Source organism: Mesoplodon densirostris, chromosome 6 (genome assembly GCF_025265405.1).
Source record: "Mesoplodon densirostris isolate mMesDen1 chromosome 6, mMesDen1 primary haplotype, whole genome shotgun sequence".
NCBI classification, from domain to species: domain Eukaryota; kingdom Metazoa; phylum Chordata; class Mammalia; order Artiodactyla; family Ziphiidae; genus Mesoplodon; species Mesoplodon densirostris.
Window position 1 is genome coordinate 21,158,612 of NC_082666.1, and position 19,247 is coordinate 21,177,858.

The 19,247-nt window shown below is 45.6% G+C and overlaps 1 protein-coding gene across 1 annotated transcript; it reads right to left on the reverse strand.

Moving 5' to 3' along the window:
• Nucleotides 1–7,331: 7,331 nt before the first annotated feature.
• Nucleotides 7,332–16,139, reverse strand: LOC132492479 (protein SPATA31F1-like). Its single transcript, XM_060102033.1, is given in 6 exon segments — nucleotides 7,332–9,490; nucleotides 9,493–12,072; nucleotides 13,758–13,860; nucleotides 14,822–14,882; nucleotides 15,425–15,470; nucleotides 15,996–16,139. Coding segments are annotated over 6 exon segments (2,982 nt in total). The 3' UTR covers nucleotides 7,332–9,442.
• Between the last annotated feature and the right edge of the window lie 3,108 nt (nucleotides 16,140–19,247).

A 19,247-nucleotide genomic window follows, 5' to 3' on the forward strand; every position in this document is an offset into this window, starting at 1 on the left:
GGCATGTGGGATCTTCCCGGACCAGGGCTCGAACCCGTGTCCCCTGCATTGGCAGGTGGATTCTTAACCACCGTGCCACCAGGGAAGTCCCGGGGCATTTATTTTTATTGACTGTTAAATCTTCCAAATCAATAAGGGTATTTATTTTTATTGAATGCTAAAACATCAACAATTCAGCTCTTCTAGAGCAGAGCCAACCTTTTTAACCATAGTTTCTTTTCCCATAGCTCCAAATACACCCTTGGCTATTATTGCATTCTTTTCAGAAATCCTTTTCGGAGCTCTGTAGTCTCCTCCTCCTGTATCCATGGCCTCAGAGGACTGTCTGAATTTTTATGACACCACCTGCTATGCACACAACAAACTCAAACTTTTAGAAGCTTTTTTAAAATAAACAAGTAAGGGACTTCCCTGGCGGCGCCATGGTTAAGACTCTGCTCCCAATTCAGGGGGCCCAGGTTCGATCCCTGCTCAGAGAACTAGATCCCACATGCATGCTGCAACTAAGAGTTCACATGCCACAACTAAGGAGCCTATGTGCCACAACTAAGGAGCTGGTGAGCCGCAACTAAGGAGGCCGCAATCCACAACTAAGACCCAGGGCAACTAAATAAATAAATAAAATAAACAAATAAATATTACTGGTGTCATGAAAATGATGTCATATCTCTAGTTGCCACCTCCTTACTCTAACAGTCTCCTCCCAGATAAAAAGGTCATATCTGAATGTGAAATGGCACACGAGTATTGATGGAGTAATTCTTTGGTGACAGTCTCTGCTTTGGAGGCAGGGGTCACAGAGCACTAGGCCCTTGGTGAGTCTGGAAATGGAGATGTTGCAGAATTTTCCCTGTTTGTGTCTTCCTGAATGGTAATTCAAATATGAGTGATTTGGGCTCCAAATCATGGACATTGCATGCCAGGTCTTCTAGCACCGTAGTACTCTTAAGAGTGGTATCCACATCACCAGGGAACCTGTGAGAACTGCAGAATCTGCATTTTAACAGCATCCCCAGGGGATTCATACACACATTAAAGTTTTAGAAGCACTGTATATTAAAATTTGATGTTCGCTGCTCTAGCACACACTCCTCCAAGATATTTCTGTGTATATAAACTAGAGCAGAAAATGTATTTTTCAGGGATTTAAGCTAAAAATCTTAAGGGTCATAGAAAAAAATTCCCTCTGAACATGAAAACATTTCATTAGTTAGCCAATATTTGGATATTTTTAGTATATGGTAGCAGGTTGCTAATTTTCCCCTCCGACTTAATACCAACGTGGTAGGAAAACACAATAGCAGAGGAAACTAAAGATATAAATCAATGATATCAATGATGTTTTTTAGTCATTGGGAGGAATTAGTTCTAACTGTAATGGGGTTGGGCCAGTGAGCTCATATGAGTGTCTTTGAAAGACAGCAACACAACCACAAACATGAACCATTATATTAGAGATCTAGTTCCTGAGGGGAATCTTCCTCCCTAAGGAAATTCTTCCCTGAGGATTCTTCAGTGTTTCATTCCTAGATTCACTCTGGAGTCCTATAACGCCCAGTGACTGAACTTGGCCATGAGCTCAAGGGCCCATCAATATTGTACCCTGTGGTGTCAAGGCATGAGTAGGTGGGGGCAGAAAGAGGAAGCAATCCACTTTGGAGACTGGATTCCCCATGCTCTACTTCCAGCAAAGCAAGAGCTTCATGCTGATTCAAAGTTTTCAGTAACAAATATACTATCTCATAGTTCGAAAACCAGACAACGGGAACAAAGCCATGCCTCAATAAAGTAATGTTGAACTGGAAAAATGTCTTCTAGATATTAAAATTTAAATGCTAGGGATGTGTGCATCTGCTTGGCCTCTAGCTTATTTCCTGAAAGAGAATTCTGACAGTACATTGGTGGATGGTGAGAAAATCCAAATAGAATATGGGTCCTATCAGCTGGCAAATATCAGACCGGAATGTATCTTCTTTGTTCCAGGTTGAGTAATCAGGAAAATTATATAACATGCAGCATTTGAAAATCAAAGAATATTCTTGCTCCAAAAATACAGAGAAAAATTATTCTTATTAATACTATGAAATCAGATAAAAAATTTTAAAGCACATTTGCAAAAACACAGAAGAAAGTAACTTTATAAAATTAATTTTTAAAAAACAATAAAAATAGAACCGAGATGCCAGAGTGATGTAAAAAGGTAGAGAGCAAGGACACAACACAAACTTAAAGAAATCTAACCTTGCAATAGCTAACTAAAGCCCATCTCAAAGGCACTGCAGAGCAGAAGGAACAGAGATAAAGATATGATAAAAAGAGATAGCCATAGATTACAAAGTTCCAATCAGTTGGCAATTGCTATCATTGAGAAAAACAACATAAAAGTGAGCCTCCTGGCTAATGGCTGAGGAGGTCAGCAAATCCTTTTCCCCCAAACAAGTGCAAACAATCATCTGTGAAACATTCGTGCTTAAAAAACAGCTGAACTTTAAGTAGCAACAGTGGGAATCTGACGCATTCTCGGCTGAAGCAGCTCCAATCACTCCCCACCCCCTTCAGCTCAGTAAGGTTCTGCCAGGGCAGCAGGCAGGCTGTGCTTTGGTGGAAGGGAGTTCACTCCATGTGGAGTGGTTGGCAACACCTATGTCCAAAGGCGTTGTTGGTGGAGGTGATGACCTCAGTGATGAGTGATTAAGGAGGGCCAACACCTGCCCAAGGTTGAGGTCATAACTGGGGCAAGTATATTTCTGGCTCAAGCTTGGCTAGGGCTGGGGTGAGTGGGAGCAGTGATTAACTGCAAATGAGGACAAAGGGGGCTTCCCTGGTGGCGCAGTGGTTGAGAGTCTGCCTGCCGAGGCAGGGGACGTGGGTTCGTGCCCCGGTCCGGGAAGATCCCACATGCCGCGGAGTGGCTGGGCCCGTGAGCCATGGCCGCTGAGCCTGCGCGTCCGGAGCCTGTGCTCCTCAAAGGGAGAGGCCACAACAGTAAGAGGCCCATGTACCGCAAAAAAAAAAAAAAAAAAAAAGAAAAAAAAAATGAGGACAAAGGGACTTTGGGGGATGATGAAAATGTTCTGAAACCAAAAACCATTGAACTGTTTACCACTTAGCATGTATAAAATTTACATGAAATCGATACACCAATAAAAGTTTTTTAAAAACTATATACACAAAGGAAAACTTGCTAGGGTGAAAAAAAAAGTTCCAAATCTACAGCTCTAATGAGCTCACCATGCCCCTGGCAAAAATTAATTTAATGTTGTTCAGTCTTCAACTTGGCAACAGTTTTATTTTCTTGGCAACAGTTTTATTTTCGTGATAAAAACTGTAAGAACTATGATCTTATCCATGCAGGAAAAGAAAGCCAAACAAAAAGATTACTTGCAAAGGAAGAATAATCACACTGAACCCAAGCTTCTCCTGTGCAAAAGTAAATGTCATGATAATAAAAGAAAGAAATTTTTTACAGAATTTTAATAGGACAAGCTGAGCTCTCAGAATTATATGCCAGGCTAAGATGTAGCTCTTGTCAAGGGAATAGAAATTTAATCAAGTGTGCTCATTTGATGTACAAAAGAATTAGTTTATAGTTACAGTTGATTCCTCTGAATAGCAAACTGCATACATTTCAGATAAAGTTTAATTTGTAAACAATATTTTTCCCCAATACTTCATAGAAACACATCTATTGCAAATCTGAGGACTCAAGTTCAATTGCCTTCAGTGACAGGCAAGTAACACAAATGCAGGGAGAAGGTCAGGTGTATTTCCATGGTATGCCAGACTCATCATTTTGGGAGTTTAGTGCTACTCTCGATACTTAGCTTCTGCATCAGGGACACTTTAGGGAATGGTGAGGACTGTGGCAAACTGGAGTGAGTTCCAGAAGATTGACACTTTTCAAGAATGAAAAAACAAAACCTTATTGCTGGGTCTTTTAATTTTTCAAATCAGATTACCTAGATTTTTATATTAAAAAATCTTCAATTTACTCATCTGAAAATAGTTTGTCCAGAATCAGTGGCTTTCATGCTGTTTTATGCCATAGAAACCTTTCTTCAAATTAAATTCTCCATAAAACACAAAAATATGAACCACAGCTAGATTATCTTTCAAATATCTATGATTCTATGGGATCCTAAATAAGAGTTGGCCGAGTAATCTCTTATCTAGCCGGTCAGCATATTTACCTCATGCCAATTTAACTCATTAGGTTAGCTCAAGTTAACATGTATTAAGTGATTATTATGGACCGGACACTGTGCCTTTATGGATGCATGATCCTACCATTGGCAGTCATACATACCTATTTCAGGGCAGGGGAAGCAGAACACCACAGAGGACATAGAAAACCCTGCTTCTAGAGGAGGAGGGGGAAAACGTCAGCCAAGGGCACATTTCCGTTGTGCCTTAAAGGATGGGTTAAGTTTTTCCAAGCAGAAATGGGTGTCTAGAAAAGCCTGAAGAAACACATATAGGTGTGAAAGTACATAATACCTCCAGGGAAAGTGAGATAGCTGGTACACAAAAGGAAACAGCACCCAGAAATTAGGCATTCACCTGTTTACTGGTAATTGAGTTATACTAATCAGTCATTTTCTTACCGTGTTTGCATGGAGGAGGAGAAAAAACAGACCTCAGAGTGGTGAGGATGTAAATCCCAGCTTACATGAATAAAACATTTATATAATTATATACTTTAAGTTAGAATCACAAGGATAATCTGTTATTTTAAATTTTCTTTTTGAGTTAACAGATTTTAATCCTAGAAATTAAGACTAGAAATGTTGATGAGAATCAAACCCATGATATTTTGTGTAAAAATCTGTACACTTTTGTGTTATAAATATTTATAAAATTTAAGAGGATTTGGCTTATTAAAATAAGATTATCCTTATTGTTCTCTCACATGGTGCAGGATGCAGCATCTCTGTGGGGTTTATTCCTGTGCCCGTCCTGTGTTTGTTGCCCTCTCTGTGCGGGCTGCAGTGAGGAGGTACAAAAAGGAAGCAGCCACGCTCCCTGTTCGCTAGGACTTAGTGTTTCACAGAAGTGATTTTGTGGAGAAGCCATTCTCCTCCACTGCAGGAAGGCAGTTGCCTTAAATTCTCTCTATAGAATTCTGAAATGCTTTCCTCGGAGACCAGGAGAAGGGCTCCAGAAGGTCAAAACCTTTCGCCATGACAGTGTGGTACCTCAGAGGGCAGAGGAAACTCCAAAGTTCCCAAGCAAGCATTGATGTACTCCTAGAATCTACCACCAATTCTGCAAGAGTAAATACTTGAGTTTGTGCCCTGCCATGAGAGTTTTCATTCTGATTTTACCTCTTGAGCCTAGGGGGAGCTGGAAGGTGGGGCTTGTGCTAGGGTTACAGGATGGAATGAGCAAGGCTTCGTCCCTCTACAACATCCTGCATGAATTATAGGCTCTGACCCTGTATTCTCTCAGCTCTTAACTCTGCTGAGACTTGAGAATCCTGAAGGTCTTGGTTCCAGCTCATCTTTCTACCCCCAGGGGCTGGGCCCCCAACCCTTAGGCACAGAATCACCATTCAGAGGAGGGACACATTCATGCTTCTTCCCATCTGACTTTTCTGCATCCTGCTAGCAGTGGATACACTGTGCTAAGTGCTGAGTCCTATCAGAGGAAGAGATTCCTGCCCCCACCTCCTGGTTTGATGGTATGTTGAGCCATCTTGGGTTTCCTTAGGAAACACTGAGGCGGGGGCATCCCACAGTCCCCCATACCACACCATGAGGAAGCCACAGCACTTCCTGCCCTTACTCTCTACTCTGTGGTAGGTCAGAAAGTGGGACTACAGAGGTGCCAACTTCTGAGAGAAATGAGGTGTCCAAAACAGAGTTCCCTCCCATCCACTCAGGGCAGCCTCTTTGTCTTTCTGCTTCCCAGTTCTCTCCTCCAAACACCAAAACTCCCTGGTCCCCGGCTGAACACTAGGATGCCATACCTGTTACCAGGTGATCACCAACTTCAACTTTTTGTTCTGCCCACCTGGGCTCACATGCTGTTATCAACTCCTTAGGCCCTAATAAAAAACCTTGCCATGGCAACTTCCAGAATTCCTTTTTGTCTCCGGCTTTGGCTCTATGTATCAGCCCCTCCCCCCAGCCATGATCCTTCCCAGTTCCTCATTCACCCCCTTAGGTATTTGCCCTGCTCTCTTAATTGTAGAAAAACCACTCTTCTCATGATACACAGAGTCCCTCCACATTACTGTCACCTTGTCTCTACTTACCATCAGTGAAACGTCTGTGCTTTTAGCCAAGGCCAACCCTTCAACCTGTGACTCACTCCTATTATGTTACTTCTGCACCACAACATTGCTCTAGCATTTCTCCCTTTCTCTCCTCCATCATCAGTTTATTCCTCTAGACTGGATCTTTTCCGTCAACATCCAACATGCTATATCTCCTACCTTTAAAAATCCCTCTTGACGCTATCTCATTTTTCTGCCCCTCTGTGGAACAAAGCTCCCTAAAGCAGTTGATTACACTTGCTATCACCAATTGCTCTTCCTCTCTCTCGAATCCACTCCCGTCACGCTTTTACCTCCACTTCTCACCTGAGTCTATTCTTCTCAAGGCCATGAATGATCTCTGTGTTGTTAAATCTAACGATCAACTCTGAGTCCTCACCTTACTTGGTGGATTGGCGACTTTTCATGCAGTGGATCACTTTCTCCTTGAAATACTTTCCTCTCTTGCCTTCCAGTATGCCACACTCTCCTGGTTTTCCTCCTACCTCACTGGCTGCTACTTCTCAGTCTCTGCTTATTCGTTCCTACTTTGTCCTCCAAATTCTTAATGTTGGGGTGTCCCAGAGCCTGTCTTTAGATCTTCCCTTCATTTACAATCATTGCCTTGGTGATCTTATCCAGTCTCATGGTTTTACGTATCTTTCTCCCTTCCTTCTTTCCTTCCTTCCCTCCCTCCTTCTTCCTTCCTTCTTTCCTTCCTTCCTTTCTTCCTTCTTTTTTCCTTCTTTCTTCCTTTCATTCTTCTCCTCCTCTTCCTCCTTCATATTCATCATCATCATCATCATCATCATCATTCAATCTTTTTTTTTTTTTTTTTTTTTTTTTTTTTTTGCTGTACGCGGGCCTCTCACTGCTGTGGCCTCTCCCGTTGCGGAGCACAGGCTCCGGACACACAGGCTCCGCGGCCATGGCTCGCGGGCCCAGCCGCTCCGCGGCATGTGGGATCTTCCGGGATAGGGGCACGAACCCGTGTCCCCTGCATCGGCAGGCGGACTCTCAACCACTGCGCCACCAGGGAAGCCCTCATCATTCAATCTTAATCTATCTTTCTATCTAGTCTTCTACAGCCAGGACCTTCCCTGAGGACCATCAAATTTCTGTGCTGAGAATAGACTGTTGGAAGTATGGTCTCAGGCAGAAGCTGGGAGATTAGTTATGATGCTACTGCAGTAATCATAGCAGCAGAGTGAGTGAGAGACGTCGTCATGTTCTGAATTCATTTCAGAAGGTAGAGACAACAGGATGGACTGGATATGGACAGTTAGGGAAACAATGTCAAGAATGACACCAATGTTTTTGTCCTGAACAGCTAGAAAGATGGAGCTGCCATTAAGTGATGTTGTGAATACTGTGATTGGAGAATGTTTCATATGTGTCATTAGATGATGGCTTGGAGCAGGGAATCAGGAGTTCTTTGTTCTATAGTTTGAGGTGAATATTGGACATTCAAGTATATGTGTTGATTAGACAATTTGGGCATGTGAGACTATCCCATGCAATCATGAGCTCCATTGTGCAAGTCCTGTGTCTTTGTCACGTTAGCTATGGCCCCTTGCATATAGTAAGTAAATATTTTAACTGAGTGTTAAGATATTTCTCAAAATGATTTTTTAAATTCTTTTTTGTCCAGTTTTGAAATATAATTGACATACAGCACTGTATAAGTTTAAGGTGTACAGCATAATCAAGGTTGTTTTTATTGTGACCTGAGGTCCTCATGAGCTGAGTACCCAGTAATCGTGTGTCAGCATTCCCTATTCCATAGCACTCATCACACTAATGTAATGATTTGTCTGCCTCCTAAGCCCAGACTTTCAATTCAAGTACTATTAAGGTATTATTATGCCACCACTATCCTAAGCCCTGGGGATATGAGACACTATTGTATTATTTAGGCAAGAATGGATGAGTATAATCTAACAAGCAGAGGCAGTAAACACAGAAAAAAGGGGGCAAAGTTGAGATATATCAAGATTAGAACACAGTCATTGACTTCATGTTTGAGCTGAGCAAAAACACAGATTTATAGTTATACCAATCCCTGACACTGGAAAACAGTTTTGTGGGGTTGAGGGTGAGTATTCAGAAATTGTAAATTAATATGCATTGCCTTTGAAAACAAGGCTCAACTCACTGCTCTTCATCACACTATGGACAACAAACCAAAACTCAGTTTATTCATCTCCATCCCCTAAAAGCACTTGGGTATTGGGTTGGCTTCCTGGCTCAAGGCTCTTTAGAGTGCACAGCTAACTAGCCTTTTCTCTTATCATGCCCTCTTCAGGAACATGTCAACTTCTACCCCAGATATTCAGACCTCCATCTACATGCTCTCCCTCCCTGCTTCTCTCCCTGCCTACCCTTGGGAGTGGGGACCAGCCCCTCTCCATGTTCTACTGGGATCTTCATTCCCAGTGTCATTCAGTCCATGCAGCTGATAAGACAGTGGAGGTGGGATAGAGGCAAGAGGGCTACAGCAGCCTCCCAAGTGAGTTCTCCAGAAATATCTAACCAATAACCAACAGGGAGCAGAGAGGGGAGACTCTATCATTTGCTTTTGACTGTTGTCATATTACCTATATGCTGTTGATAAACACATAGCACCTGCTCAAGGCTGGAACACTGGCACTCTCCTAAAAACCTCCCTTCCAGAGTGTGGGCACATATAGAAGTCATCAGTGAATTTTGCCTGTGAGATTCCTGGCCACTCCTCCTTGACAGTTCTAGCCTCATGTCCACATTGCTCCACTGGGCCGAAGGACACCATGATAAAATTCAAGCCTGACCTCTACCTTCAATGTACCTTAGACAAGGGCCTTCCTTCTCTGTTCAAGTCCCTTTACCCGTAGTCCAGGGTGGGGGTGGGGTGGAATGCTACCCAGCTTAAGTGTGGGTTAAAGCCCCTTCCCCAGATAGGAAGGACATTTACCTCCCTTATGCCTTCCCTGAACACACCGCAGTGGAGAGAAGGAGCAGACAGACACCTCTCTGCTTAGAGATATACAGTGTATTTTGGGTGGCACCTCTGTCCACCTGCACATCAATGAAAATGACAGTAGCAGTCCTCTTCAAGGAATGCTGACGTTGGATAGACTACAAAGTCTCTTGACTGAGCTGGGTCTTCTTGAGCAGACCAGTGCTTCCCTCCGAGGTGAGAGTTGGGAATTAGGGTGGGTTCCCTGGTTGGGTGACACAAGCCACTCGAGGACAGTGCAGTGCCGAGGGCAGCGGCAGGGGATGCCCAGGACTGAGGCAGAGTGGAGTTGATGGGAGCAGGGGCGGTGCCAGAGCTTACTGTCTGGGGAGTGGGGCACATCCAAGAACGCCAAGCCCACCTGCTTCTCAGTGGGCAGAAACTGGGCCTTAGGGTCCCCTCTTGTCTTCTCCATCTTAGTTTGCCCTTTGGGACTTCTGGCTGAAGCCAGGCTCTTTTCCACATTTTCTTTTCTGGTATTGGCCACTTTCTCAGATGTGGAGGACATGGACTCCTCATGCCCTTTGCCTTTTGTCTTGGGGTTAATAAAGTGCAGAAAAGATTTCATCTTATTTCTCCAGCCAGATTCTGAAAAGCTGGGCCTCTTTTGAGTACGGCCTTGCATCACCTGCCCCTGAAAAACCTGACCTTGTAAAGTTTGGCCCTGCAACGGCTTACCCGGAGTGAGTTGGCCCAGGAAAGGCTGGCCCTGTGACACCTGAGGCACCACAGGCTGGGCATTCTCAGGAACCCTTGCTGGTTTGAGGATGACATTGAGCTTGGCTTGACTGTCTTGCAGGTCATTCTTCTCAGAGTCTTTCCCCCCAGGGACTCCAGGAGGTAGCTCTGGGAGTTTAAGCTGAGGGCGATGCTGGGGACTGTGTTGACAGGGAGCACCAGGGTGAAAGCGATGTCTCCGTCGCCAGGGGCTGCAGGGTGTCCCATTCAGAAGCATCCCTTCTGGCCTCTCGGTTTCAGCAAAGTGGCTTTTCTTTCTTGTGGAGGAGACTGCAAACCCGGCATCCCCTTCTCTGTGGTCCCCGGCCGATTTGGGTTTGCCTGGTTCCTCTCTCTTTTCTGCCAGTGTGGGTACTTGGGCTAAGTCCTTGCTCTTGTCAGGGCTTTGGGGCTCAGGGCTCCAGGGCTCCTTCAGGCTGCGGTTGTTCACACTGGCCTCCAGCTGACGACAAAGCACCTGGGCCTCTGTCGGGTCCCCACTGGGTTGCGAGATATTGGAGGCCCAGTGGACAGAACCATGGGATACTGCACTGGAACTGGGTTGCTTCTGTTTCTGATACACTGCCTTCAACTCAGTGGCCAGCTGTTCTTTGAGATAGAGGCATTCTGGATCTGGGGCACGTGGCATATCTCATGGGATGGGGAGTTCCTGGAGCAGTGTGTTTCCTTGGTTGTTTAGACTCCCAAGAGACTCCTGTAGAGACTCCTGTGTGCATATGTTCTCTGAGGTTGCTACAAGTTGTTTCCTGGACTTCCTTGCCTTTATGGGAATTCCCAGTTGTATCTCTAGCCTCTTCTTTCTCAGATGGAAATTTAGTTTGGCCAAGATGTGTTCTCCAAGTGAGGAGGGCCTCGCAGGCTCTGTCTGACTTTCTAGAGGCACCATCTCAATTACTTCTTCCACCTGCACTTCAGCCTGGAATTCATCTGCAATGTCTGCACAAGCCTTGTTGGCATCTTGAAAGCCTGACCCAGGACTTAGACCCTGCTCTTCAGGTGAGGTCATCTGAGTCAGAGGTTCTGTTGGGAATTTGATAGGCCTAGGTACCATCTCTGTGATCATAGCTTGGGAAGTGACTGCTGGGGCCACGACCCTAGAGAGAGCCACATAATGAAGAGCCGGCAGCCCTAACAAGAAGGCCAGACACTTGTGCTGTAAAGTTGTCTCCAGTTTCTCAATGGCTCCCTCGGACAGGGCTTGGAGCAGCTTAGGACGTTCAATGACAGCGTCTGGTGAGGTTTGTTGCTGCTGATCAAGGGCCGCTGGCATCCAGGGTGTAATTTTCTGTTGTAGGTCCGAGTCACTTGCTGCCTGTAGTTCCAGGGGCTTGTTTTCTGGGATGCAGGTGAAGGGAGCCACTTCCAGGCCCCCAGGAATTATGCACTCCCAAGAGCTATATACACAGGCAGGGATGTTGCCCTGGTGAATCTGCCCACATTTGGAGTCGATATGGCTCTGCAATATTGCCTTGGTCTGGTCAAACAAGTGTGGCATGGGGACTGTCACTGGGTCCACAATGGGTGAGAATGGGTCATCAGCCCCAGTGGCCTCTAGAGATGTAGGCCGGGGACCATTCACACTGTCTAGGGATGTGCTGCTCCGGGACATAGTCTGCTGGTTAGTGGGGGACAGGAACAATTGAATGGACTGTTGGATCTTCTGCGGCAGGCCCCAGCGGTGGTGAATCAACTGTCTCTGGAGGTGGAATTCCAGCTGCCTCCTGGCATGCTGCTGCGGGAAGAATGGCTCTCTTGTGAGGACTGAGATGGGATGCCCTGGCCAGGAAGTTTTCACAGTCTCAAAAGACTGGGCTTTGTCACAGGGCTTATACTGCACAGGGCTCTGGGTGTGTTGATCTCTCTGGGAAACATGTGGCCAGTCCCACTGAAGCTGGAGCTGCCTCTGCAGCAGGTACCACTCCAAGGCTTCACACTCATCCAGGGTCAGAAATGGGACACTGATCTGAGCTTGTTGGTGGTCAGATGGAGCAACCCAATTCTGAGAAGACAGAAAAGAGGGTGGAGCTGACTGGGGTGGAGTTTTAGGCGGCAGAGGGAGGAAGGAGAGTTCCTTGAAGAGAACCTAGGGGTAAAACGGGAATAAAGACACAGACCTACTTGAGAATGGACTTGAGGATATGGGGAGGGGGAAGGGTAAGCTGTGACAAAGCGAAAGAGAGGCATGGACATATATACACTACCAAACGTAAGGTAGATAGCTAGTGGGAAGCAGCCGCAGAGCACAGGGAGATCAGCTCGGTGCTTTGTGACCGCCTGGAGGGGTGGGATGGGGAGGGTGGGAGGGAGGGAGATGCATGAGGGAAGGGATGTGGGAACAGGTGTATATGTATGACTGATTCACTTTGTTATAAAGCAGAAACTAATAAAAAAAAGAAAAGAAAAAAAAACTACAACAGCTAATAAACACTTGATTCATTTAAGTCTTTTTTTTTTTTTTTTTTTTTTTTTTTTGCTGTACGCGGGCCTCTCACTGCTGTGGCCTCTCCCGTTGCGGAGCACAGGCTCCGGACACACAGGCTCCGCGGCCATGGCTCGCGGGCCCAGCCGCTCCGCGGCATGTGGGATCTTCCGGGATAGGGGCACGAACCCGTGTCCCCTGCATCGGCAGGCGGACTCCCAACCACTGTGCCACCAGGGAAGCCCCATTTAAGTCTTGAAAAAAAAAAAAGCAGAAACTAACTTAAAAAATGCAAAAAAAAAAAAAAAAGGGTCCTTTAAGCGGGGCTTGGACATGTTCTCATTCATGGAGAGGCCTTGAGAACCCAAGAAGGCGTCACCCAGGGACTCACTGTGCAGAGAAGGAAGACCACAGAATAGCTGGCTATATTTCAGCTGCACATGGCCCACTGAGTCATTAGCCTGTTGCCCAGGCATTAGATAAAGGCCACTTAATTCCTTAAGGGCTAAAGAGGGCAAGGCAAAAGCCATATGGTTTGGGATTTGCTGGTAACAGTGTATTTGTTCTGGGTCCATAATGGACCATTCAGAAACCCAGAAGGCCTGGGTAGGCTGGCCAGCCATACATGGACCCCAGTTCTGGTATGAAATGGTCCCAAATCTCTCAACAGAGAACTGAGAAGTATCATTCTGAATGAAAGAAACTGGTTGGTTATATACAGGTTGGTAAAATAATGGTGGATTTGGCATAAGCTGCCTCAGAGACTCTTTCACACGTCTGGGGAGGCCCCACCTCTGGAAATGCATCCATTTTTTTACATGTAGCTCAAGAAGCCTCAGGACTTCAGGACTCAGGGACGGCAGGTGGGCAGGGAGGACAGTGACCGTCTGCAAGGCCACAGGATGTATCAGGGTAGTAATTTCTTGGTTCAGGGTCAGCGGAGAGACCTGGGAATTTAAAGGCTGATGGCCTTGGTTCTCACAGACAAGGTTGAGGTTGCTCTGCATCATCTCCTGCAGCTTCACTGAAACCCTAGGTTCCTCAATCCTTGAAGAAAACATAGTCTCTGGGAACCTGGGCACCTCTGGCACTTGAAATCCCTGCCTTAGGATGAGGTGTTCAGCCCAGAAATCGTGGATGCTGGCTGCACCAGTTGACTGCGCAGCTGACTGGGTTAAGGATTTCTGTGACACTGTGAGGGTAGCAGATGGAAGTGAAAGGTCTTTGGAGTGTGGGCCATGCTCCAGACTCTGTTCAAAAGACACATTAGACATGGACAAAACCTCTAGGCAAGAAGAGCCCTGCGATGACCCCCCTGAAGTGGGGGAGATCAGAGTGTTCTCACCCACCACCGCCTGCTGAATCTCCAGAGCCACAGTGTTGCAGGTTTGGCAGCAGGGATCTGCACACAGGATCTGCCGCACGCTCCCCTCCTGAGGAAGCCAGTCCTGCCTGGGAAGGGAAACATGGCAACCATTTGTAACTGATGGAATGACATCTGCCTCTTTTCAAGTGTGTGGCCTGGAGATTGACACTGCCCCCCTTAGTCCTGTAAACTCTGAGGCCTGCACCCACTGGGTGTTTACTCATCTACTTGTCTTCCTAGGGAAATGTCATTTGGCAAGTTATGGTGTGCTGGGCTGAGAGCCTGGGGCTTGTTGGGCAAAGTCTCAGACAACTGAAAGGAACGCAGGGCCTTGAGAGCCTGGGAGGTGGGTGAGTTCTCTGCTGACCTGTGCTGAGAAGCTGAACTAGGAGAAGGCAACCAGGCAGATGGGGGAGCCCATGGTTACCTGATGGTGCAGCACCAGGAACATCACCAGATAGAACCTGGAGTCAACCTCATTTGGGGCTACGGAGGTCCTTGTGCGAACTCTGCATTCTGGGGATTACAGGGCATACACAACATCTCTTGGAAGCCAATCCCTATTCTCTAGACATCTTAAGAGGGGGATAATATGACAAGCTCCTGCCTGAGGGCTGTCCCAGGAACTGGCCTCCCTGAAGATAAAACCAGAGGAGGTATGTCAGCAGGGTCCAGGGGTCTGCCCTTGAAAGGGTCTAGCTGTAAAGAGAATATGTAAATGATGACTGATTTATGCACTTAATTATCTAGCCTCCTAACTTGTCTTGTGGTTGAGTGAAAACCCATGTAGTTTTAAATCCTGCACTAGTCAAATCCTGAATTCCAGGACCTTCGTGAGCCTAGCCCAGAGCAGAACTGCAGGACTCCTGTCTCCTGAGACGTCTGATCCCACCCTCTCCTCTGGGAACCCTCAACCAGTGTCCAGGCTCCACTGTGTCTGGCTACCTCCCAGCCATTATGCTCCTCCCCAACCCTGCCCCAGGCCAAGTGGAGAAATGATCACAGGCCAGGCTGGGAGTTGGGAGACTGCAAAGAGCAAGAGATCACCTTCTCATGACAGACAGCAGCTCCCATGGCTTCTCAGCTTCTTCCCGGGAAAGTCTCCTAGCTGAGAAACCAGGAGACAGTGTTACATGGAACGGGAGAGGATTCAGGGACATCCGACAGGAAGCTGGAGATCTTTGAATGACAGGAGACTGCAAACCCCAACAGCCAGTGCTCTGACGCACGTCTGACTACAACGTAACCAGGTATGACGTGCTCTCCTGGACCTAATCTCCTGTGACCTTCACAACCACACTGTGAGTGCGACAGCACCATCGTGCCCATTTTATGGATAACAAGACTGAGAGCTGAAGCGACGTTCACTGGGTCATAAAACTAGTAAATGACACAGTTAAGGACAGAGCCCTTCCTTACTCACTCCCCTACTTCCTCTTCACTCCCAGAGGTAAGGTGGAGAATTCTGGAATATTCCCAGGCTCTGATTTCCCACCCAAAAAAGTCTTCTGGGAGAATTTGTCCACTTGGGGAACTGGGCCTTCAGTGGTTAGAGCACTTGGTGCCTGGCACCAGGGGTCATTGAGGGACAGGGTTCATGGGAGGCTCACCCACAGTGGAGAGAAGTCAGAGCAGAGACTGGGACATTACCTCTTGATGTTTTATCTTTAGCCCTTTGTTTGACGCTCCAGTGACGCTGAAAGGCAAAAGAGAGTGTGAAGCTGGGGTGCTCTCTTCCTTTCATGTCTAAACTGAGACAAAACCTGCAAATATTTCCCTAGCTTTTTCTGTGTTCCAATTTTACACATTCTCCTACCTTGCTTTTTCCTACTCTACCTTTTTCACACCATCATTTCCTTTCTCTTATTTCTGATTCATTTTTAGGCTCTTCATACTCCATACCTCCACCCCCATTCCCTGAACAAGTTCTGTGGAGAGATCAGGATAAGACAAGAGAAAGGGAGGAACAGAATAAAGGATGGGTGGCACAGTAGCCAAAGGACTTTAGCCATCCAAGGCCCTAAATGTCCACCAACCAGAAGAATCACCCAAATATGAAGCTGTTCTGGGATCCAATGAGGAAACTTCCTCCATTAAAAAAAAAAAAAAAAAAAAAAAAAAAAAAACAGGGGTAAGGGTTTAAGAGTAACAAGAGACAGTGAGGGGATAAAACCTTGTTTAAGGCTTAATTGGTTCAGTCGTAGTCATAGTGTTTCCCTACCCAGCAGCAGCTCCTGTTAGGTCCCAATCTTAAATCTTGGTGATTCTTTCTCACTTGCCAAATAATTAATGCAATAATGATGATGCAGCCATAAATGTAAAGAGGATATCCAACATCCCACAGAATAAAGGTAGGCCTCAACATAATCTAAACCTCACTAGCCATCCCCCTTTCTAGGCTTCCTAGGCTTTCAGGGTCTTAGAACCTAATGCCTCCAAATTCTAGACCTATCATCTCTGCCTCACAGAGCACAGAACCAGACCAGTAGACTGCATCACAAAGCCCTCCTGTTTCCCGTCATGCATAGCATCACAGACCTTTATTTGTCTAGGAGAAACTCATGTGACACAGTGCAGAGCCTGAGCCTAAAGGTGCCAAGTCACAGGAAGCAAATACTCTTTCATGCTCTATTCTCTACATCCTGTTGGCTCAGCCTTCTTCTTTCAGATAACAGTCTGGCATCTATCCCCAGATAACCGAGTCTGCCCTAAAACAGACAGTGGCTACTGTCTCTCTTCCTCCTACTACAGAGGAACTCCATGAACTATATCACCTGTACTGGGAAGATAACTAGAAAACACACAAGAGGACAGTGCACACATTGTCTTGCTAAGTCTTGGACAGTGAAGGTTTTGATGCCATAGGCAATAGGTGGTCAGTATCAAGAGGTTCAGGAAAAGAACAGTGATTAATGTGTCAAGGAAAGGACATAGCTTCTGTTCTTTTAAATAACTTACTGAGAGTTAAAGAAGGAGTCCTCCCAGTCTCATCCCTAAGCTGGACAGTGTCAAAGGTACAAAGACATTTGAGTTATGTTACCTGCCTGCTCTCAAGACACTTAAAAACCTAGTTTCAAAGATTAATTCACAATCAAGAACCCACCTTATTAAGAGTTGAATCAAGAACCAGCCTTACTAGGAGTTGGGAAAGAGAGGTGTGGGGAGTTATTTAATGGGTACAAAGTTTCTGTATGGGATGATGAAAAAGTTCTGAAAACGGATGGTGGTGATGGTTGCACAGCACTGTGAATGTCCTTAATGTCAGTGACAAGTACACTTAAAAGTGGTTAAAATAGTAAAGTTTATATTGAGTATATTTTACCACAATTTAAAAAACAAAAGGCCAAGAAAACCCAATCGTTAGCATGAGGGGATTTTTTGCTACCTATAAGGAAGAATATTCTGAAAATAATTTGGCAAAAAAATGGATTAGTGAATGTTTTTCTTAAATGCCCTTTTTTTACAGAACAAAATAAATACAAAATAGATCCTTACATTTAAGATAATTTAAGAAGAGTCTCACCCTGAAGACGGGATGAATTTGAGCCATTTCAACATCTTTCCTGAACGTGTAAATTCCATAATACAGGAATGAGAAGACTTTTCCAACTAAAGAGCACTGAATGACAGGTAAACAATAATCAGTGAAAAAGCATCTTGCATCAGCTTTTTAGCAGTAGATCAAGATACGTACAAAGTGGCTTGAATCTTTTATTACTGTTGTTATTCCTATCAAACCAAGCTCCAGCTTCCTGCAGCTGCTGCCGGCCTCTATGCTGCTGCAAAAGTTCTCAGTCTCCCGTTAACCTGACCCGGTATGGCACTGCGTGGTGCTTGGGGTCCTCCTTCCCTGGACTATGAATGTAGGTAATTAATAAACTTCATTCAGTCTTATAGGTCCAGTGTCAGATGTTGCTCGTTCGGCCATCCCCAGAACCCCAGGGTTACCAATGGAATGAAGAGGAGGTGCATAGAACACTATATCTCCTACACAACCAGCTCCTGCTTCCTGCAGCTACTGCTGCAACACTGCTTAGTCTTCCATTAGCCTGACCTCTTTGCCCCAGACAAAATCACCAAATTTGGCAACATCAGCACCAGCTCCAACAAGTATACTATTTACTTAACAGATAATCCACAGCCACTGTCATCCCACCAAACTGTTAAAACCATATGCTGCAAACTGCTCTACAGCAACGTATCCACCCTTGCTCCTCTGTCTCAGAGCTGAGGTGGAGTCAAATGACAATCTTATGCCTTTCTGCAGAGTAGACTTTTAGTACTGGTTTATTTATTGATTTGGTACCCACTGACAGGGTGCTTGTGTGGATAGGACAGTGGGATCAGCGTCTTCCTAAACAAGGGCACATTCATGTAATGAACACACCATCGTTTTTCTTTTTTTAATGGATCATTTCTTTTTTCTTAATTTATTTAATCTATTTATTTTGGGCTGCGTTGGGTCTTTGCTGCGGTGCGCAGGCCCCTCATTGTGGTGGCTTCTCTTGTTGCGGAGCATGGGCTCTAGACGCACGGGCTCCAGTAGTTGTTGCACGCGGGCTCAGTAGTTGTGGCTCGTGGACTCTAGAGCACAGTCTCAGTAGCTGTTGCACACGGGCTTAGTTGCTCCGTGGCATGTGGGATCTTCCCAGACCAAGGATCGAACCTGTGTCCCCTGCATTGGCAGGCGTATTCTTAACCACTACACCACCAGGGAAGTCCACATACTTTTTTTTTTTTAACATCTTTATTGGAGTATAATTGCTTTACAATGGTGCATTAGTTTCTGCTGTATGACAAAGTGAATCAGCTGTACGTATACATATATCCCCATATCTCCTCCCTCTTGCGTCTCCCCTCCCACCCTCCCTATCCCACCCCTCTAGGTGGTCACAAAGCACCGAGCTGATCTCCCTGTGCTATGCGGCTGCTTCCCACTAGCTATTTTACATTTGGTAGTGTATATATATGTCCATGCCGCTCTCTCACTTTGTCCCAGCTTACCCTTCCCTCTCCCCATGTCCTCAAGCCCATTCTCTACGTCTGCATCTTTATTCCCGTCCTGTCCCTAGGTTCTTCAGAACCAGTTTTTTTTGTTGTTGTTTTTGTTTTAGATTCCATATATATGTGTTAGCATACGGTATTTGTTTTTCTCTTTCTGACTTACTTCACTCTGTATGACAGACTCTAGGTCCATCCACCTCACTACAAATAACTCAATTTCGTTTCTTTTTAGGGCTGAGTAATACTCCATGGTATATATGGGCCACATCTTCTTTATCCATTCATCTGTCGATGGACACTTTAGGTTGCTTCCATGTCCTGGCTATTGTAAATAGAGCTGCAGTGAACATTGTGGTACATGACTCTTTTTGAATTATGGTTTTCTCAGGGTATATGTCCAGTAGTGGGATGGCTGGGTCATATGGTAGTTCTAGTTTTAGTTTTTTAAGGAACCTCCATACTGTTCTCC